Source organism: Hetaerina americana, unplaced genomic scaffold (genome assembly GCF_022747635.1).
Source record: "Hetaerina americana unplaced genomic scaffold, ioHetAmer1.1.p SCAF_21, whole genome shotgun sequence".
NCBI lineage: Eukaryota > Metazoa > Arthropoda > Insecta > Odonata > Calopterygidae > Hetaerina > Hetaerina americana.
The window spans coordinates 7912982-7936654 of record NW_027286775.1 but is presented as its reverse complement, the minus strand read 5'-3'; the positions used below and the strand labels follow the sequence as shown (position 1 = coordinate 7936654).

General features: G+C 40.2%; 1 protein-coding gene across 1 annotated transcript in view; it reads right to left on the bottom strand.

Moving 5' to 3' along the window:
- Positions 1 to 14933: 14933 nt before the first annotated feature.
- The window catches only part of Rac1 (ras-related protein Rac1), a 140743-nt gene continuing 132003 nt past the window's right edge, over positions 14934 to 23673 (bottom strand). The window contains exons 5-6 of the mRNA XM_071586169.1: positions 20955 to 21089; positions 14934 to 15255 (exon numbers count right to left, since the gene is read on the bottom strand). Of these exons, the coding sequence (XP_071442270.1) occupies positions 15100 to 15255; positions 20955 to 21089 (291 nt within the window). The 3' untranslated portion in view covers positions 14934 to 15099. The remainder of the gene's footprint in view (positions 15256 to 20954; positions 21090 to 23673) is intronic.

Sequence of the window (23673 nt, the reverse complement as noted above, 5' to 3'; positions counted from 1 at the left end):
ACAAAGTATTCTACTCACTGATATGAAATGCTTCCAATAAGTGACAATTCACACCATTCTCACTAGTAAACCACATTGAGGCCCGGATGGTGATGGGAAATACAAAGCTGAATGAATGCAGTTTCAAGAGTTTTTAATTCTATAGGGTTATTGGATGGGGCAAGGGGCGCTAGGAAAGAAACATTGTAGCACTGGTTGAAGGGGATGTCATGATGGAAAGCATGTTTAGGGATAGGGAGACCCGCGGACAGGGAGAAGGGATTGCACGAGGCCCGGTGGCTGTTGATCCAAATGTTCAGGGGCGTGGAGCATTGGCCTATGTAAAAGGCCGGGCAAAGTTTACAGGTCAGAAGATAAACAAAATTCTTGGATGTGCAGGAGTAGTAAGGTAAGGGTGCGAGAGATATATTGTGGGACGGAATGGGATGAGCAGTGAAAAAAGGGCGAGTTTGGCATCTTCCTCGATGACATGGAATGGGTATCCTGTCCTATTCAAGCAGTCATTACTTCTATATCTCCTGATGAAGACGGAGCAGAATTCCATCGAAATGATCAAGAAATAACGTGTGAGTGATCTTTTTATGTCTCTATATTGTTTGTTGCTGTCCAATTTAATATATATATAGATATATATATATATGTATGTATGTATGTATGTATATATATATATATGTATATATATATATATATATATATATATATATATATATATATATATATATATATATATATATATATATATATATATATATATAATGTATAACACTTAGCACTAGTGGACACAGACAAAAACAGAAACACACAAAAATAGTGAGTCTCTTTTTTGTGTGTTTCTGTGTTTTTGTCTGTGTCCACTAGTGCTAAGTGTTATACATTATTATTCACGTCCGTGAGACTTTCAAAAAGTGTTTTATATATATATATATATATATATAATTTAAATCCCCCGGGCTGAACCAAGCCCACTGAATGCATCATATGGCTGCCTACATATCCCCTCCCACCCCTTGTTCATTTCCTATTGGTCCCTTACCTCTCCTTCCCCCACCTCTCCCCTGCACACGTCCTCTCCGCTCTTCCCAGACAACGCCATTCTGAAGACGACAGCCGAGCTGTCGAAACGTCAAATAACATATTGTGAGTGACCTTTCTTTCTGCCTCTATATTCTACAAATCTACATCCGTGTTTATATATATATATATCTCCCCGGACTACAACCTTGACGGGGTGGAAGGGCTTGTGCGTTCCGATGACCCTAGAGCTGTGCTGGCGGGAGTAATAATAATTGCTCCTGGTAGGGTCACCCATGCCAGATAGGTCGAAGGTTAGGAGCCAGACGAAAGGTAGTCCACGCAGCGTATGTTCCTCAGTGAGACAGCTGCAATGGCGTCTGACCCCAGTGGTGTGGCCAGTAAGTGATGATGTCACATTAAAAACACTATTGAAGAAGGCAATGGGAAACCACCTCAATTATCATTCCCAAGATTAATATGATGGTCATTAAAGATATTTTGAGTCCTGACAATTATGGGGCTCGGCCCAATCCGCCATGTGTCGTGCCCGGCAGTGGGAGAGGCAAGGCTTCCGCGGTTGTCATCCCACAAAACCCTTGCAAGGAAAAACCAGAAGCAGCAGGACAGTAGATGCTGAAGAAGAAGACCACATTAGTTACAATAAGAACGTGGAATATTAGGACAATGATGAGGACAGGGAAACTGGAGAATATAAAGCAAGAGATGGAAAGGGGAAATATATATATTTTAGGTCTATGCGAGGTGAGATGGAAGGATAGCGGGGATTACTGGAGTGATAAGTATAGAAATAATATACAGCGGCGGGGACGAGAGCCAACGAGGGGTTGCTATAGTATTAAATGAAGAGGTAGGAAGAAGCATGGTAACATAGAGCGGGTAACGGATAGATTATTACCAGTAGAGATAAAACCAGAACCGACGAACTTGGTTATTATTCAGGTATACATGCCTCGAGCAACCATAAGGAAGAGGTCAATAGGATATACAATCAGTTAGAGGACATAATCGCGTGTGTTCCCGGAGGGAAACATTTGATAGTGATAGGGGATTGGAATGCGACAGTAGGCGAAGGAAGAGAAGATGATGAGGTGTAGGACTACAGTTTAGGCACAAGGAATGACTGCTGGGAGAAAGGAACTCCTACAGAAAGAGTTCTGCAGCAGACAGTGGTCACGGATGAAATGATTACATAAAGGGATGAAAGGAGAAAATGGAAGAATATAAATACAGAGTTAGGCAAAATGAATTACAAAGAATTAAACAATAAATTGAGGCGGGCAACAAATGAGCAAGGGAAGCATGGTGAAAGACACAGTGCGAGGATATGTTAAGTTTGCAGAGGAATGGTGAAATTGGTGCGCTCTACAGTAAAGTTAAATCTTTATCGGTAAGTAAGAAATGGAGATCTATGCTAACAGTTAGAGATAAGGTGAGTAAGATAATAGTTGACACAGGAAAGACTCAAGAGAGATGGAAGGAATATATACAAGAACTGTATAGTAAAGAAATTCGACCAACAAAGCTAGACATTGAAGAAGAATATGAAGTAGAGGAAGATAGCTTAGGTCCAACTCTACATGCAATATACCACAGCACAAAGGAAGCCCAGGTAATATTGCAAAATTAGGAGCAGCCACAAGCGTTTGCATTTCTGAATATGTTATGATATAATTTATATTTTAAAATCCTGCCAGTAGATCAATTGCAAATCATTTTCGGCTAGATCCTTGCTGATGGGTGATAATTTGTTTTCAATGTCTACGCATCAACTCCAACTCGAAAGCCTAGGGCAAATTCTTCATTCACAACAAAGCTACGCCGTTGTAACAAATAACATGACAGCAAAATATATCATACTAGTTGATCTAGTAACTATCTGACTTTGTTGATCTGAGGCCTGTTTCCTCATCATATCGGGTCCCCCTTAATCGCTCCGGGGTCCTTTAGATTACCGAGGCATTGCAGTTTGTAGCACGTAGGATACACGAACGCGTTTCGAGGGTTTAGCATAGTTAGACATGAGCGTAGCTGGTATATTGGGATAAATAAAGTAGAATCAGCCCATTTTGCCACTTTTTGTCACTCAGATCCCAAAAATAATTGAACAAACAAATACTTGTGTTAAAATATTATATAAACCACGTTAAGTTAATAAAATCGGTGCTTCAAATTGCATAAAAGATAGTAATGCGAGAGAATTTAATACTTCAGCCTCTGTTAAGCAATGAATCGTCTCGAAAAAATTTTGCGAGCGTACATAAAAACGAAAAACAAAAAGTATTTGACCAAGTAAAAATAATGAAATTCAACTGCCACAGCATTAGAAACAAAATATCGAATATTGAAAATGTGTTTTAAGTAAACACGAAGACAGTAGTTGGAACGGAAAATTGGCTCACGGGAGACATGGCAAACAATGAGGTTTTTCCGAGCGGTTTCACAATTTACAGAAGGGACAGACCTAAGAGATTGGGTGGGGGAGTATTCATTGCAGTAAAGTCACATCTCAGTAGCAAACGATACGAATGCCATGGAAATGACATGGAAACTGTTTGGTGCAACATTGAGGACAACAACGGTAGCAGCCTAGAACAAATTGTTAAATCACCAACACGGGGTAACAGCATACTAGATATCTTCTAGCGTCTTCTTGCCCGAAATCATTACAAACATTGAAATAATGGACGGAATAAATGACGATACACCTATTTTTGTAGAGTTGAAAACTAAGTTCGTCAAAGTAAACAAAGACAAGCGTAAAATATACCTACAAAAAAGGCAAATTTCAACAGACTACGAGATTATTTAAAAATAAAATTACTAGAATACAAGATTAAAACACTGACAACCAATTCAGAGAACACTTCGGAGAATATTTTACACAAAAAAAGGCAGACTTACATCCCATCCAAACTCAAATGCGACAGTAAGGAACCTGAATATTAGAACAGCAAAGTCAGATCCGCATTAAGAAGGCAAAGAAGGCTACGATCAAATTTCAAAAAGAGTTTAAAAAGTGACGATATAGTCTATGTGAACACATCCTAACAGACACTAAAACAATGTCGTAGTAAGAGGAAAAGTATTATGCGCACAGCACCACACTCTTTGAATCTAAAAGCTAATCTTGAGGAACATTTAAAGTCATTCTGTACCTACGTTAGGGAAATACAGGGTAAACGTCCAACTGTACATTCTTTGAAGACGGAAAACGGAGCAATTATTACAGGCAGCGTGAAAAAAGCAATAATTTTTAAGATTTTTTTTCCAGAGCGCCTACAATAAAAACAAAAACGCACCGAACGATCCTCCACGCCCACCCGGGGAACACATGAGGAGATATAACATTTATCAAGCAGGGAATAGTACGTGTTGCTCTAGTTAGACCTCATTTGGAATATGCCGCAATTATTTGGGATCCTTGGGAAAAAATTTGGCATAAAGAATTAGAGAAGTAAATTAAGAAGTCCAGAGAAAAACTGCCAGGCTCGTTAAAAATTGTAATGATAAGAACACTACTGTGACAGGTCTCTTAGGGAATTTAGGCCGGGAGCCACTTGAGATAAGAAGAGAACAAGCGAGGCCTAGACTTATAGAAAGGTTCGGAACAAATGAGTTTAACGATGACACTGAAGGAATTATAATTGCCCCAAACCACTTAGGTAGATCAGACCACACTGAGATAAAATAAGGGAGATAGATTTCAGCACAAATAGACACAAATACTCATTCTTTCCCCGAATAATTAGAAATCATAATATTAAGCAACAGAAGTCACTTTAGAAATACCAAAAAACATTGAATTTACTAATCGGAACAAAATTAAACATTGCAAAGATGTTAGGTATACTTGTATGTGCATGTGTATGTCAGCTGGTAGTTTGAGTGTTTGCATATGTGTGGGGTGTAAGTGTTCTTGAATGAATGTATGATATTTTTTTGTGGATGTATGATTTTCTGGTTTTTGAATGCGGTTTTTTCTCTTTTCTAAATTAGAGGTGGTGGCCACACGCCCTTGTGGCAACTTGCGGGGTAGATGTAGATTCCATATACTAGCAGCATATTCTAACATTGCAAAAAGATCGCATAATACTCGTCATTGAAAGTTTATCCTTTTTCAAGTTAGTCAATGAAAATTATCCCACACACATCCCAAAATCTGACGCCATGACCTTGCCTGCAGATGAAACGGTCTTCGCCTTCTTTTGAAGGCTCTTGCACAGTGGCGACCCCTTCCCCTTGGACGGAGGAGTTGAAGGGGGCGACCAAGAGGCGCAGAGCAGCGGCGAGGTCAATTCCGGGAGAGGTGTGGTGGAGGCCGCCCCCATCCCTGTCAGCAACAGCTTCGCAGCGCTATCCGAGGACGGTGTCCTAGACGTCCTCCATCCCTAGGGATAGTCGTGCTGGGAGGGGGAGAGTCTTATTGCTAGGGAGTTCCAACGTCCGGCGGTTGGTGGCCCCATTGCGGGAGAGGTCGGATGGGGACGTGACGAACCAGAGGGTTACCTCTTACTGTATGCCAGGGGGGTTAATTCCTAACGCCACGGCTGCAGAAAGGGCGGCGGTCCGGGGCATGAATTGCTCCATGCTGCTGTTGGTAGCCCATGTCGGCACCAACGATGCTTCCTAGTACCGATCCGAAAGGATTTTGGCTGCCTTTAGGTACCTAATATCCAAAGCAGATCGTGTGCGGGAGGCATCCGGTGTGGGCTTACGGTTGTCCACCACGCAGCATTGTCCCGCGGACTGACTGCGGTGCTTACGTTTGGAGTCGTGTTGTGTCTCTGAACGGAAGGCTGTGGAAATTCTGGCGGGACATGGAGGCCAAGTTTGTGGACTTAAGACCGGTACTCGGATCTTGTAGCACCCCCTTGAACCGCTCTTGGGTCCACTGCATCCCTGAGGCGTCGGTTTGGGTGGCTCATAGGATCTTCGAGCACTGTAGATATTTTTTTGGCAAATGCATAGGTTAGGCAGTGGAGTAAATTTAAATTGAAAAAAAATTTCCCTGATAACGATATTATAAAGTGCAGGTCAATTTGTGGACCTCACAATACTAGGTTGCCTAAAGAGATTCTCGAAGTACGTACAGTGCTAATGACACAAAAAATGACTTATCACAATATAGACCGATCGTGTATGAAGACACCCAAAAGACTAAATGGCATCACGAGAAATCACACCGCAATGAACACAAAGAAGGTTCTAGACGAAGAAATAATTTCCATAGTAGTAGTTAACTGCCGAAGTTTAAAAAATAAGATACCGGAATTTTCTGAGCTGCGTCGCTATGCGTCGTGAACAGGCGTCGTACTGTCGTTTTTGCTGACGGATGAGTGGATTCTTTGATAATCGGCGATATGCTGCAGACGAAACGACGAGATGTTACGAAGCCGTCGTCGTCCACCGGGGTACCGGGGCGTGATACGCCAGGCAACGAGTTGGCCGCCATGGCGAGAATGCGGCTTGAGGTGAGTGTAAGGTGAAGCCTTATCGACTTCTCAGGTGAGAAAAGAGCGCCGTCGTAATGAAGAGCAGAGCAGCAACACAGGATTCGCAGGAAAACTCAGAAATCAGGATTCAAAGTAGCCGGATAGCTGCACGGCGAAGGTGGGCAGCATTCTAGGCATAGCATGGTGGTAGCTGGCTGTCGTACCGGGTTTGTAGCATGTGCTACGGGTGACGATGGCTCCGGAGAATCGGAGAGTAGCGGAAGAAAAAAAAATACGAACTAGCTCATTTTACCTTGAATATGCCGTGAGGTGGTTCGTTGTAGAGGGAGAAATGAACACAAGTTAATAAAAGATATAAAATACCATGGGTGCTGACTAGAGGCAGCGGAAGGCCGTGAAGCGGTATGCAAATTATAATGTTAGGGAGAAAAATCGCGGTGGGGAAAAAATATTTTCTTAATTACATTAAAAAAGTAGAAATTTTGCCGTGAAGCGGATTAAAACTAGGAAGAGACAATATCATTAATTTCACAGGCATAGGAAAGACTATTGGAAGAGTAATACTATCTCCAGGCAGTGTTTACTTTTTCTTGCGTGGGGGTGTGCAATCCCAGATGTTTCGGAGGATAGGGTTTCCGGTTTGTAACAAGCACGAAATAAATGACGTCGCTTGTGGGTCCGGATGAATTCCGCGACGGAAGGAAGATTGTGGGCGAGACGGACATCGGCCATCCGGGTCAGTTTGCCGATGCGTAACAGGGCCCGGGTGGATTTATTTTGGGAAATTTCCAGTTTGGACCAGATCGACTTGCGGACAGCGAATACCTCGCAGCCGTAAAGGAGCTGCGGTCGGATAATCGCCGTATACAGGCGGATTCGCTCGGCTGGGGAGAGAGAGGAACCACTGGCGGTAAGGAAGCCGAGTTGGTTCCTCGCGACTAAGGCTTTTCGGCGGCAATATTCCAAGCGCGGCGAAAAAGAAAGCTTTGAATCCAAGACTATACCCAGAAAGCGATGAGAAGAGGCTCGTGGAATCCTGTGTTTATTGAAGAGTAGAGCGATGTGCGAGGGTAGTTTACGCGTACGTTCGAAATGAATGTGTGTACTCTTGTCAGCGTTGATTTTGATTTTCCAAGTTTTTGTCCAGGCGTGTATTTTTCTGAGGTGAGCGTTGAGTTTCGTTATGTTGGTATGGCATTGTTGGGATGATGCAGCGATCGCGGTATCGTCGGCGTACATGTGTACTGAAGTAAGTGGTGAAAATGGTAAATCGTTCACGTAAAGATTGAATAGACGGGGGCTGAGGAGAGAGCCTGGCGGCACCCCCGCATTCGCTTGTCGCGTCGAGGAGAGAAAGTCGCCCGATGACACGACGAATTGCCGATACGAAAGGAAGCTCTGGATAATACGGAGGAGGGGGGAATGAAAGCGAGGGAGATGGAGTTTATTAAGGAAGCCTTCGTGCCAGACACGGTCAAAGGCCCTGGCGACGTCTAAAAACACAGCGTCTGTGACCATTTTCTGGTTGAAGCCGTGAGAGATTTTTCACAAAGGCGAAGTACTTGGTGGGTGGCCGACAGTGTGTGTAGTGTGTACTGTAAAATTTAGAGAAAAAAATGTTCTGGTTTAGGAGATATTGTGAAGTACTTTCTTATTTTTTGTGTGAAAGGGCGACTCTGGTGACTGCACTGGGCCCTGGATGCTAAATTAGGCTAAGGATGGGGGTTTTATGCCTAACGTCGTGATAGAGTAGGGAGTGCTGAGTGTTTTTGGTGATTTTCAAGAAAAGTACTTTTCTAGTTGAGCAGATATTGTCGAAAACGTTTTCGTTACGACCTCTTAGTTTTCACTATAAAAGACGACCACCCGCTTGGGCAAACTTCAGTGTAGTTGTCTTTCTAGGGCCGTATATCATATATAACTCATCCCGGTCTTACAATTGCAAGTGATTACAGGGAGTATCACTGAGTATAATATGTCCGTTGTAGTGAGATTACTGCAATGGTTTAGGGGATTTACTTAGTTACTTCGTGAAAAATATTTACGTTGGTATGACTGAAAAATCCAGAGCTCCAACGGCCGGTAGTAGTCGTGGGCTAAGTTCAGTTAACTAAAACAATGTATATCTATCACACGTACATGCAGCAGAATGCTTCAGATTTTTCATCCAGGATTTTAAAATGAATGATTGCGAAATAAGATTTGTGGGAAATATGCATGAATATTAAGAAAATTTTCCCGTGGAAAGTTCATTTTTAATGCATTTCAGTAATGACCTAGCGCTAGATATATTCTGTAGAAAGTACATCACACATCCATGAATATGTGTTGATGTACATCAAGCTAAGGAGATATAATGTATATCCATTACAAGGTATATGCTCATAGATTGAATATGGAGGGAAGAGCATTGATATTCATTGTGCATTTACGGGTCTACTCTTGGTTGATTTTTATGATACTTTCAAATGAAGAGTCAATTGTATTACTTACTTACGAATAGGTATTTACATAGGTCATATGCACCTGGGATACTTTATGAACCAAAGGGTTACTTCATCCACTACATACGAAAGTGGATGTTAAGTGGTATACATATATATTACACTTAACCTTCCCTTTCAGGATAAGTAAGGTTTCGTCTCTTTTCTAATATATATTAAATACTTTCAATTCTTTACATAGTGTTTGTTAATGCAAAATATAGGTTTTAGATGATAGTAAAAGTTCTCAGTCTGAAGAGAATTCCAATATTTCTAAAGCTGTGAAGAGGAACTACCTGTGACATCTTTATACTTCTTTAATTCTTCAGATAAAATTCTACCATAATAGAATAAAATTTTTTTCTAAGTTTCAATCTGTAAAAAAGTAACTAGGTACTTCTGGGGAATTAGGTAATACATATTAAAATTAAGAAGTTCAGGCCAGAAGATTAAAAAGTATTGGCCAGTCTACTTGTAATCAGATCATAATAGGTAACATTGGACTTTGGCCAGAAATTATGATAGGTTTCTTCAAGTATGCTAGCTCTCAGACCAATTAAGACCCCATGTAACCATATATAGTTGAATTATTGAATCAGAATGATCTGATAGAATTAGTGGTTGTTCAAATGTTAAATTCCCATTGCCAGTATTATTTTGTTTATAAATGCCACTTCATATTTGAGAGGAGGGGGGGGGGAGAGAGTAACCAAGTTCTGCGGGGGACAGGGGTTAATCCTAACAAATACTTGGAATAAACACCAGAATAGGCTTGAGCATACATGGAAAATGCAATGGGATTCAGAGAGATATAGGTATGACTATATTCTGGTTAGGCACAGGTTAGGGAATAGTGCAATCCATTTGCAGTTTTCCAGGAGCAGATATGGATTGTCCTCTCAATTCCTTACAGATAATCTCCTAGGAAGTATTGACCTTTTTTTAATAGAGATTTATAGCTTTTGAAATATAAAGGATACTTCGGAAAGGTATCCTTATCTTCAACAATTTTTACAGCACAACAAAGGAAGGAGTTGAAGAATAATATTTAAATTTACAAAAATTAATATAGATAATAATTTTATCTCTTTGGAGGGATAGGAGCCTTTGCAACACGTCTCAGACTGCTCAGGAGTGAAAGAAGAGTCTGGATGGGCAGCACTACAAAGAGAGGTGTGACAAGTGGGTCCAATGTCATCCATTCCTTTAAATGCATGTATATACAAAAGCTTTGTATCTTGAAAGTGTTTTGGACCACGCTGGTCAAAGCAGTACAGACATCAGAAGAACAACTGCATTAAGCAAATATGCTTTCACATAGAGGATAGAAGCTATGACAAAAATGCTATATAAAGACATTAGGAAAAGATTTTGGAAAATTTAAATATATAGATTGATTTTGTATCATGGAAACATGGGTTATTGAAGCAAGATGGTAGGCATAGGTTAAAGGTTTTTGAGAAGTGGCTGTGGAGAAAGACGGGAGAAGTGAAATGGTCGGAAAGTAAGAAGTTTCCGGCATGGCTGGGGAGGAGAGGAGATTGTGGGGAGAAGTCAATAGGAGGCAGGAAAGATGGCCGCAGGGTATTTTAATTGGGCATGGAATGTCGAAGATTGTGATAGAAGGGAGAGTGTCAGGCAGGTGGACTGGGAGAAGAAAAGGGACAGTCTAGTTGGATGGAATGAAGGAGGGAAAAATGTAGGCAATTGAGGAACACATTAGCCCACAAGTAGCCCATGTGCCTCTTTGGTTGCTCAAGGTCGATAAACATCTGCATCAGTGTAACACAGGTAATTAGCCGGTGTAAGGTCCAATATTTTCTGGAAACTCATTTCCTTTATATGCAGTTTCTTTGTGAAATAATAAATCCCAACCTTCCCTTGACCTCATCACAGCTCTTTCCAGTGGGAAATATTATGGTCATCCATATAACAATAGAATGTTGTTATGCATTGATGCACATAAAAAAAACTAGATTTTCAGTCTGGCCATATGCAGCTGTTAATGGGATTGACTATATTTTGGTATAAGAATAAAGGAATCCATAGCTGAAATGGGCATCAGGCCACTTTTATTCTGCTAAAACATATAATGCAACCCCAATCTACAAACCTTCACATTCTGATTTTTGCTACTTGGTCAAATACTATCTCTTTTATAATAGGGAGCCGTGTTGATCACCACCTTTTCAGAAGAAAATAAAGGATAATTCCATTTTTTTAGTTTAAAAAATAATTTTAATGCGTATTTCCTCATTAGTTCCAGTAGAAAAGAAAGAACGTTTTTACCTATTTTTATAGGCCTTTTGTATTCTGCCATTGTCATAAAGGATAAGAAAGCAATTCTAAAAAATTAAAGTAATATTATTGATAAAAATTGAAATGATGATTTATCATGAATAAAATTACCCAATTTTTAATAAAGCATGAATTACACTATTTTTAATCATCAAAATCTGATAATATGTACACAGAATGAATGAGTTGGTGCTTTTAATGAAATCAGTCACGATGAACATCCCTTTTTAACCATACCAGTAACAACATGCTCTATTTACACTCATACCACTCAGGATTTCCGGGTCCAGCAGTAACCACTCCCTGACCTCAGAGCACTCTCATGACACCGTCAGGATGCCTGACAATCATATAAACATGGCCAGAGCTTCTCTTGAGTTCTATTTGTATGGTGGAGACTTTGTATTTTAATGTATCATACAATGACCACAATTTCAAACAGAAAGTCTAAGTCCAATTAACTGAATTCACAAATCAATGACTTTAATAAAAAGATATATTTTTAATTAGAATGGGGGTCCCTGACGAAGGGATCTTTCAAGACTATGCCCAAGAGATTACTCAATACAAGTGCTCCCTGCAATGCATTATGGCAAATGATTTGTATGACACGTGTGCGTGTATCATTTTCCGTAAGCAAATCATACGTCTTACTTGATTAAGCCAAAAAAAGCTCTTTGCCTTTGCCCTAAAAATATTGCGTCTCTGTTAGATAAAGAATTTAAAGCTTGCACCCCACTTCACCACTCCCTTTTTAATTTCCACAATTACTTGTGAACAACAAACACACGCAAGTATGAATCACAACAAAAACATCCGACTTTGAAAGGAAGCCTGAAAATTAATATAATTGTTACCGCTCACAGTGATTAAGATTTTCCAGCTGAATTTTTTTCATCTCATCAAGCCAATGACTTTCAAGTTTCACATTGATGCTGCTTAAGCAAATTGACGGCGGAAGACATAAAATACAGCATAAATTAAAATTTTACCACTTCCTTCATTCCATTCAACTCTGTTACCTAAGCAAGAAGAGAAGAGAACACACAGCAGGCTTTTAGAATACACCTAGAAAATATAGCACCAACATTTGAGTGTTTCCCTTTTTCAAATGCTAATCTTATGTTACAGATATCATGGGGCATCTACACCAGCTTCCATAAGTCAATATATCCTTTTTTAAACTAGCAACAAACCATATCTTCAACAACAAATCATTTTCATATTTGTAAGTAAATGCATTGGAGACAATATACAATAAAAGATCAATCTAACATCTCGGTAGATACCATTTGATAAAATTCTTCGGAGTTGTGCACATCAAAATAAGTGTCCATAAGATGAAGTCCAGATCGTACCACGCTTCAGTGCTTGTATGCCAGAGTCAAAATAGCTGTTGATGCATGTTACAAGATATTTCTTGAGCCCTTATTTATACATTTCCTCATTCAACAGTGCAGCCACAAGTACGGAAATAAAATAGCATATATTCCCATCCCCCTTGAAAATTTGAGACAAAAGATAATATTAAAACCATTCCATTTCTTTTTCTTACAAAGTAGGGCCCAAACAATTGTAAGAAAAACAACATGATGAGCAAGCCTATTGAAATACCTCTTCAACCAACGGTGATAACACACATTACAACAAGAGAAGAGCAGTGACGACTACTATGGCCACCATGACTAATAAAACAGGTTTACTCAGCTTTCTTCAGTTCAACAATGTTATCACAGAGAAGTGTCGCCAAATTTACGCTCACCATACACTTGCACTATATCTATATATATATATATATATATATATATATATATATATATATATATATATATATATATATATATATATATATATATATATATATACACATATATGTATGTATTTATGTGTGTGTGAAAACATATACATATATGATTTACATATACATATATATATATCGGTCAGAATTGGACACTAAAAATGTTTGTTTTCCACTTCCCTCTCCATATCTTCATATTTTCCAAAAGTTGATGAACACATCCAGGTCACAAAAACAGGCACCAGCAACACTTATAATATGTGTACTGTTGAACCACCACCAATCAGAGCATTAATGCATTTCATCTTCCATCATCAATCAGAGAGATGGCAATAAGTGGACTTTTTTTAATAAAAGCTCAATTTGTGGCAAAATTAGTAAAGATTAGTTTAAGATAGTGATGCCAAATGCATAAATATGCACAGGATATCACCCTGACAAAAATGCAACTGAGAGGGAACCCAAAACAAATGGCATCACTTAATCTCTACGGAGGAATTGTACTTAAGGCATTCTTTTTTTGCAAATCAGTAAGTGATACCATGTAGTTAAAACATTAATAACTGTCCAAAAATATTTACAATAACAATAACAGAGATATATTATAATCACTAACTCATGACTGTGTGAAAAGTTGAGTTGTAATGAAAGAAATTACAATTTTTTTCATCATGAAAAGTTCCAACGTTCATAGAAAAATGAAGTCCCGTGAGAAATCATAGAAATGTAAAAGATGCACACCGTCTATGGAGGAAAATGTTTGGGAAGGTAAATTTATTATAAATCTGGGTTCATTTTTCAGGTCAGAGAAAATGGAGTTGATAGGAACAAACCCTGAAACACTGCTCCCTCCACACGCACACAGTCACTGGTGCTCATGCACAAGGGCATGTGTGCGCACTTTGCGCTCGGAAAGGGAAGATTCCAGGGAGGGTTGATCAAGTGGAGATTGAGAAAGAGAGATAAGGATTGAGTGTGCGTGCGTGAGAGAGAGAGAGAAAGAGAGAGACAGATAGAAGGAGAGATACACAGAGACACCACGACACCCAATGGCCCCCCCCTCCATAGAATACGGGACTGTTTGACACCAAGATTTTTCTGCTCTGCAAAGGACAAAAACCTCACAAAAGATACATGGCTTGGACCAAACAAACTGTGAACGGATAGACATGGCCTCTTTCCTCAATGTTTTTGCTTTTCCTTTTGGTGGAGTCTTTCAGGACTAACAGGGTGGCACTTTCACTTGTCCAGGCGAAGATGACTGTGACGATGGTGGTACAGAGGAAGGCAAGTTGGGCTGTCCACTGGCAAGCAAACACTTTTGTTGCAGCACACCCACCCACACACACACACGCACACACAAGCTCTCTCTCTCTCACACACAGACACGCAAACAGACACTGGGGGGGGGGAATAGAAGAGGGGGAGAGAGTCCACTGAAGATAACCTCGACTGCAGATCTAAGCCCGACTGCCTGGGACACCTCTTGCCAGGCACTCCATGAACATTTCAGACACGCAAATACACGCACACACAGGCACACCACTTTCTCAATGACGCAACAACAGACAGACAGAGAGGCACAACCAGAGTCACCTTGACACCTCCCCCTCCCTCCACACTCTTTGGTCTTGCGGCGCAAGGCTCTGTGCAGAGGCAAATGACACCTCTCGTGGCAGATGCACGCAACATGGACACACATTCGCCCACACATTCTCACGCAAGAAGACAAGTGAGAGGAGCACACCCACATTCAGCCTGCTGCTGCTTGCCCCCCCCCCTCTCTCTCTCTCCCCACAAGGCCCCCACCCCCCCCCTCGGCTGGCAGGTGCACACATTATCACCCCCTCTCCCCTTGCGAGGAATCAGAGGGAAATGGATGCGGGTGGGGCGACGCACTCTTCCCCTTCCCTTCCTCCCACTCCGCCTCCTCCATGCGCACCCCCTGCCATCCAGCACGCATGCACACGCATAGCATGAGAATAACACAACTCTCCTCTCCTCCCGCACCCTTGGAGCCCTCTGCGCACTCTTAAAGGAGTGCGCACTTCCTCTTTTTCTTCACCTGCAGCACGGGACAAAGGACTGCCCTGATGGCCTCGTCAAACACCGTTTTCAGGCCCTTCTGAGTGAGAGCACTGCACTCAAGGTACTTGACGGCCCCTATTTCCTTGGCCATCGACAGACCCTGTAAAGAGTCAACCACATGATTTCAATTTACTCTTTCAACATCCACGATGATTAAAAATAATACACGCAGAGAGGATCAAGACGTCTCAACCATTAAAATACCAAAAAAACTCCGGGAATGATTGAGAAGAAAAATTGTATTTGTGATTCAACAAACATTTCCCAGCGCCAAAAATACACCATACATACACACTTGCAAAACAAGTCAATTGGAAAATTACTGGGAAGGACGAAGCAATTAGTCCAAACAAAATAATGACATGTTAGACATAAGATTTATGTCTACATATGTGTTTATAAAAATAAAAAAAGTCATGAATCGTGTTAGATACACCATTTATAACTCGAGTACAGCTGAACCAATTTTTATAAAATTTGGTTTTTTCGATACGACTCATTCCAGCAGAGCTGAATAACCATTAAAATATCATAAAAGTATCGTTTCGTAAAATATCGTATCGTAGATTTTAATGATATTTGGTTTATTGGATTTATCTCAGCCAAGAATAGAAGAATAACCATTAAAAAATCGTAATAGTCTGTTATCGCAATATCACATCGTAAAATATTGTATTGTATTGTAGATTTTAATGATATTTGGTTTTTTGGATTCTTCTCAACCCAGAAGAGCAGAATACCCATTACAGTATCGTTATTGTATTGTAAAATATCGTATTGCATGGCTTCATCGAAAAAATTTCACCATCGGAATTAAGGTGAAGGGGTTCCTGGTCATCTGGATGTGCGTTTCACTGATGCATGCTCTTGGCCGTATTTGTACAGTTCATCCGAAGAGAGATGAATGTCTCTCTGGGCGGTTGTTACTGGTGAATACAAAGATAACATGTCAGAAGACATTTTACATCGAATTCGTGCAAGTTCAAGAAATCTAGATGTTTAGGGAAATGAGGAGATGCATAACCAGGCTTTGCTTTTGATTGAGGACATGTGTTACCTCATGTGCAGCAGTTTATTACTGAAGTTAGGAATGCCAGCACCAGATCGAGGAATGAACGACACGTTCAATTGAGAAATGGAACGTAAACGTGAATATGATTGACATGAATCAGACCAATCAGTTCAAACAAATGTACGCCTGCTGAACCCCCAACAGAAGGAAGTATATGATACATTAATGAAGGCAATTGATGATGGAAATGGTGGCTTATTTCTCCTGGATGCCCATGGTCGAACTGGAAAGACATTTCTCAAATCATTGCTTTTTGAAGACTGTTCTTGCGGGATCAGGCATTGCGATAGCAGTTGCTTCTTCTGGCATAGCGGCCACATTTTTGGAAGGATAATGTATTGCTCATTCAGCATTAAAGTTGCCGTTAAATCTACTAAATTCTGAACAAGTGACATGTAAAATTTTGAAACAGTCCGCAATGGCCAAAATTATAGCAGCATCTAAAATCATCTCAGATGGGACGAGTGCACGTGGCGCACAAACGCGCATTGGAAGCACCACTTGACTGGACATTGAAAGATTTGAGCAATGACTCGAGATGCTTTGGTGGAGTAACGATTTTACTGAATGGCGATTTCCGCCAAACACTGCCAGTCATTCCGGGATCACCTGCTGCCAATGAAATAACCGCTTGCCTCGAATCATCAAATCTGTGGCGCTTGTACGTGAAGAAACTTCAACTGACAACAAACATGAGAGTTGCATTGCTGAACAATTCATCTGCTGATGATTTCTCCAAGCAATTGTTGACTATCCGTAATGGCCGTGTTCCTGTCGACGAATTGAGAGGATTGATTTCATTTCCTCAGAATTTTTGCAATTTCGTTTCATCAAAAGATGAGGTCATCAACAAAGTGTTCCCGAAAATCATTAATAACCAAAAACATCAAATGGTAGAGTGAGGGAGCAATTTTGGCGGTTAAGAACAAAGATGTAGATGACTTAAACTTCATAATTCAGATTCGAAAGAAACTGCGAGAGATGCCGCAAAAGTAACATTTAATGGAGTCATCCGCTAATATGCATTTCAACGGAACATTTATGCCTTAATCAAGGCGAATGATTTTTACACTGAAATTTTTGTATTGATATTCATAATTTAGAATCAAATCATTAGTACACTGCATTCATTCAAAACTATTGACAGTGTAACAAACTATAACGAAGCCAGCAACTATCCATCTGAATTTTTAAACTCCTTGAATGTGCTTGGCATACCACCGCACAGTTTACCGCTGAAAGTTGGCCCGGTGGTCATGATGCTGCCAAACCAAACCAACCAAGATTATACAATGGAAAGCGTTTGGCTATAAAAAAAACTGATGATCAATGTGATTCATTCAAAGATGAGGAAGTTCTCACTCTGAGGATTTCCATGATCCCAACTGATATGCCCGTTGAGTTCCAACGAATTCAATTTTCAATTCGTGTGCTATTTGCAATGAGGATTAACAAATCACAAGGCCAATCGTTGAGTGTTTGTGGTCTGAATCTAGAAAACCCATTTCTCTCTCATGTATAAATATACAGGCCTTTATGTGGCATGTTCACTCACGTGTTGTGAAACCAATCGCTTTATTTCTTCTTGCGCCTGACAACAAAACAAAATATGTTCAAAATAAGAAGGTGATTGACTCAAGAGAATAAACCTGAATGTATATATGTATAGATTGAATGAAGAAAATGTCTTTCTGGCAAGCCATTGCAAAACTTTTTTTTTAGTTTTTTTGAATTTTTTAATTTCTTATTATAACAAGTCAAGTATGATCAAAATTGGTGCAACCGTTCTTGATTTATAAATGGTTTAACTAAACCGTTCATTGATTGCTAGGCGGTACGAAGTACGCCGGGTCAGCTAGTACATTATAAATTGAAGATAACTTTTAATTTACAAATGAGCTGATTTCAAAGAACAATCACCTATATTATGGAAGACCTGTATTTAAGGAATTTAATAATCATTCATTTACAAGAAAAAGTTTATATTTTTGTATTCAGCAAATTTGATAACTACAAGATCTGTTCAAATAGTATCGTGAATTTTGAAATTTTGTGGGTTACGTATATTTGATTTTTTCGTGGCATTATGTTGGTACTTATGTCGCTCAGTTATGCCGAAAAATTTGGCATTTTGAATGTTCAGTTAATTGTTGACAGCTGTTTTGCCTGGATGCGTTTTGGCTTGTCTTCGATTTTTGCCAGTTCCAAGAAATGGATCAAAGAATCTGTATCAAATTTTGGTGAAAAACAAAATTAAGGGCGCGGATGGATTCCGAATGTTGACGGTGGCATATGGAGAAGCTACCTTGGACCGAAGCAAAGTTTATTGGTGGTACAAAATGTTCTCAGAGGGCCGAGAAGGTGTGAAGGACGAAGAGCATGCCGGACGCCCGAGCACGTCAACCACAGACGAAAACATTGATGAAGTGAAGAATTATAAAGTGTATTGGCCAATCGTGGAATCGGCATTAGAGAAGCTGCTGAGGACCTAAACATATCCATTGCCTCGTGCCAATCAATTTTTACTAATGATTTGGGCATGACACGGGTCGCCGTGCAATTCGTACCAAAATTGCCCAATTTCAACCAAAAACAGCAAGGCATTAATATTGCTGATGAGGTGATGGACTCCGTCCGTGACGACCCAAATTTGCTCCTCCAAAGGGGTCATCACTGGAGATGAATCATAGGCTTTATGGTTATGACGTGGAAACTATGGCTCAATCATCCAAATGGAAGCTGCAGCACGAGCCAAGACCGAAAAAAGCACGCAATTTCGGTCAAATGTGAAAGTTATGCTTGCAGTTTTCTTCGATTGCAGGGGCGTGGTGCATTAAGAGTTTTTGCAACAAGGTGTAACAGTAAATAAGAAATATTACCTGCAAGTTATGCGCAATTTGCGCAAAGCAATCCGCCACGAACGCCCAGATTTGTGGAAGAACAAAAATTGGCTTTTGCACCATGACAACGCTCCTGCTCACACAACGTTACTTGTGTGCAAATTTTGCCCAAAAACAACACCCTAATGATGCCTCAAGTACCGTATTCCCCAGATCTGGCCCCCAGTGACTTTTTCTTGTTTCCAAAACTAAAGAGGGCCATGAAAGGACGACGCAACGCTATGACTGACGAGAGAAAGACTGCATCGAAGGAGGAGCCGAACAAGATCACAAAAAATGATTTTTACAAGTGTTTCCAGGATTGGAAAAAAAAATTGTCACAAGTGTATAACATCTAATGGGGATTACTTTGAAGGGGTCTAACTAGATACTCATGAATGAATGAATAATTTTTGGAAAAACACAAAAATCGCGATACTTTTTGAGCAGACCTCGTACAGTCAACATCGCTTGTACTATCCATGCACTAATGGGTCCCCGAAGATGAATGGAAAATTGAAAAACATGGACAACTGAAATATACGTGAAAAAAAGCATTGCGACATAACGGATAATATATGTATACAGAGACTCTTCTTTTCTTTATTTTGTGATTAATTTGTGTTTTTTAAGCAATGGAAAGCACATTTTTTCCATTCTCATCTATTTTTACAAGGGTGGAATAATTATAGTTTCACAAGAACACGGAACATTCTGATATCAAGTGAATATCAGAACATATTTTCCTCAGAAAGGGAAACCAATCACGTAGTCAGATAAGATCAAACAAATGACTGACAAGGAACTAATATTGACAAAAGGATCGCTGATATTCAGATTCATCGTCGTCAAATCATATCTACTGATTTAAATAATGCCTTGCAGATAGTTAATGACTTATTTGTCGTTTAGTATGTATGTATGTATTTACTCTTGCCTTTAAGGAGAATATGGAATTCTCAGGGCTAATGAATGCAAGGGAGATATTAATGGGAAAGTACAGAGTGTACAAAAATGTTTGAATGAAAACATCAACTACTATTGACAAATTTTGAGTTTGTTAAATTAAGAAAGCCTGGGTATCTCAAACTCGTATTTTTTTTAAAGTACTTTAAAAGCTTTAAAGTAAAGGTTTCAGAAGCATTTAATCAACTTAAGATTGTAATTTTATTCAAATTTTGAGGTGCAGGGAAGAGAAAGAGTAGCACGGAAAATCCGAAAAACATATAATCAAGAGTTTACTTACATGTTGAATAAGTTTTGAGAACTTCAAACATTGAATAATACTACGCAAAATCCAGCAACCAACTGGCAATAAAATTTAAATCTTTCATGTCCCTGATAAATAATACTTCTCCTATCCGTCATAGAATCCAGAATGAACTTTGCATTCTCTGGTTAATTAAAGTTCACCAGGATGGAAAAAATTCTCCTCCATTTAATGAAGTGAAGGAATTCTTCATCACATGACTAATGAATTCCACTGCTATGCTGTGAGTAACATACCAGGGTCATCCGGAAAGTAGTACCCGTTCGTGCCGCATGAAGTGCTAACGACGCGAGTAGCCGCTGGACGAGGTCAGATAGCTTCAGTGGCTTGTCTGCCTTGTCTGTGAGTAACATATTATTAAACCTCTCATTGAGCTCCCAAAAGAGACAACTCATTTCAAGCCTCACTGAGCGAGGGAAGATTAGCCACAAGTAAAACATTACATGAATAAATGAAAAACTCCAACAGCTATTGGAGTTTTTCATTTATTCAATGCTACTAGCCGTAAGAGCTCAATGCTATCAATAAAACATTTGATGATTATTATTAAGCAAGCATTTAAACGAGTAGGCAGGCACCTGTGGGTAAGTGATGGGAGCCAGTTTCTTCTCCTTAAGTTTTTCAATTGTGTCCTTGTCTTCCCTCAGGTCCAGCTTGGTCCCAACAAGAATTATTGGGGTACTAGGGCAGTGATGCCGAACTTCTGGGTACCACTGAAAACAATAGGAGATACATAGACCATTGTTACATTTGATTACAGAAGCAAAAATAATTATAAAAATGCACAAATTATAAAAATGTTATGAATCTCCCACACCCAATTTTTCACACCAGAAAAAAATGGTACACACACATATATGCATGTATTTTTGTATAAATATGCTATTTTTTCATTTAATAAAGGAGTTGACACTAAATTGAAAACCACCCACATCCATTCAATTGATAAATTAAATGTTAACAGTGAAATGAGCTATTTTGCTTTTGGCTCTAAGAAGCAAGCAACATTTGTGAATTAACAGGTCAAACACCCTTATGCCAAGACAAACACATGCCCAAGTATGAAGGGATTTGGTGCATATCTGGGTATCTTGGAAAAAATCAAAAGAAAAAAATATTAATTTGGCATCACACCAATTTTTAATATTAAACCAACAAATATTTAAGTAGAATAACTGTACTGTACCATAGGTTGGCTCCGAAACAATCCAAATTGGAATTTCACAATAGCCTTCCCTTCACTCTCAGCGAATGACCAAAACCCTAAGAAAAATATCTGCTCAGAGGTACAAGGAAAGAACTTTAAGAAGAGAAAAGAAGAATACATGGCCAAACACATATGTTGAAGGAGAAATCAAGAAAATGATACAATTCCTGGAATGAAATATGATTTCAAGGTACGAGGTGTGATCAAAAAATGACCAGACCGATTTTATTCTGCACAAACCGTTCCACGGATCGACACGAGACACAGTGCGTTATCTAGCGACACACCTGACTACTAATATGGGAGGTGTTGCGTTTGTTTACGTCGATTCGTTACGCAGCAGCAGCGGTACGTGTCCTAACCTGTTCGTCTCCGCGTGCAACGGCAGCAATGAAGGAGCTAGAGGAACAGCGTGTGTTCGAGTGAAATTTTGTTTCAAACATGGCAAAAGTGCCACGGAGACATTTGGAACAATTCAACAAGGTTTTGTAAATGAAGTTTTGAGTCGAATCCAGTGTTTTGAGTGGTACAGTCGTTTCAAATCGGGTAGAACTTCGACAGATGAAGATTCGTGAACGGTGCGGACTTTCTTTTCGTCAGATCCCTATCATGTCAATTTGGTGAACGATTTGGTGCAGGAAAATCGCCGTTTAACTACGAGGGTCATCCGGAAAGTAGTACCCGTTCGTGAAATAAAGACACAAAAGTAAATATTAACAAACATAAAAATTTTTATTTGAAAGAGGATACTTTAAACTACTTCTCAACATAATCTCCAAGCAAATTAAGGCATTTGTCATAACGTGTGACAAGTTTCTGTATTCCTGCTGCATAGTCCTTCGCCGCCAGCTCATTGAGATACGCGAGGGACCCATCTTGCACAAATTTTTGCATAATGCAGATGGTGTTTAACAATTTCATGAACAATTGTTCGAGAAACATTGGGAAAATGCTCACAGATGTCATCAATTGTGACGCGCCGATCGTTCCTCACGAATTCGTCAACTGAGCTCACCAGTTGGTCTGTAATGACAGACGGTCTCCCCGAACGCTCATCGTCGTGTGTGTTCCCCCTCCCCATGTTGAAGTTGCGACACCACCGCCGAACAGACGACTCGTCCATTACATTGTCTCCATACACCTCCTTTAATTGGCGATGAATATCACATGGGCGAACGTTTCTTGCATTGAGGAATTTAATCACTGCCCTCACTTCACAACTGGCGGCGTTCTCAATTTTTTTAAACATTGTAAACAATCACAGAAACAACACAGGCAATGCTAGCGTCACGCAACTTGGCTCAGAGAAGGCAGACAAGCCACTGAAGCTATCTGACCTCGTCCAGCGCTACTCGCATCGTCAGCACTTCATGCGGCACGAACGGGTACTACTTTCCGGATGACCCTCGTATGAGGGAGATAGCCGAGGAAGTGAACATTAGTTTTGGATCCTGTCAGACAATTTTGACAGATATTTTGGGCATGATGCGCGTCGCATCAAAATTTGTCCCGCGGGTGCTGACTGATGAACGGAGACAAAAACGTGTTCACATTTGTTATGAACTCCTGAATCGAGACAATGCCGGCCCAGAGTTTCTTGAAACCATCGTAATCAGTGAAGAAACCTGTGTTTGCGGTTATGGTGTTGAGGCAAAGGCCCAGTCTTCTCAGTGGAAAGGTCCTCATTCTGCGCGTCCAAAGAAAGCTCGCATGTCCAGGTTCAATGAGTGGTCATGCTCGAGTGTTCCTTCGATTGCCAAGGGATCATTCATTACAAATGCGCCCCTCAAGGTCAAACCGTCAACAAAGATTGCTACTTGAAGGTTATGAGGGGGGGGCTGAGGGTCGCACTGAGCCGAAAGAGGCCGGAGAAACAATGCATGGCGTTCCCGCCACGATAATGCGCCGGCTGTCACGGCGCTGATCGTATTATAGTTTTTCGCCAGAACCGGAACTTCCGCGATCCCGCAGCCACCCCACTCTCCAGACGTTGGTGGCTCCATCAGACCTTTTTTGTTTTTTACAAAGTATAAATCAACCTGAGTGACTGACTTATTAACACACAAACACACACACACATACATGTACGT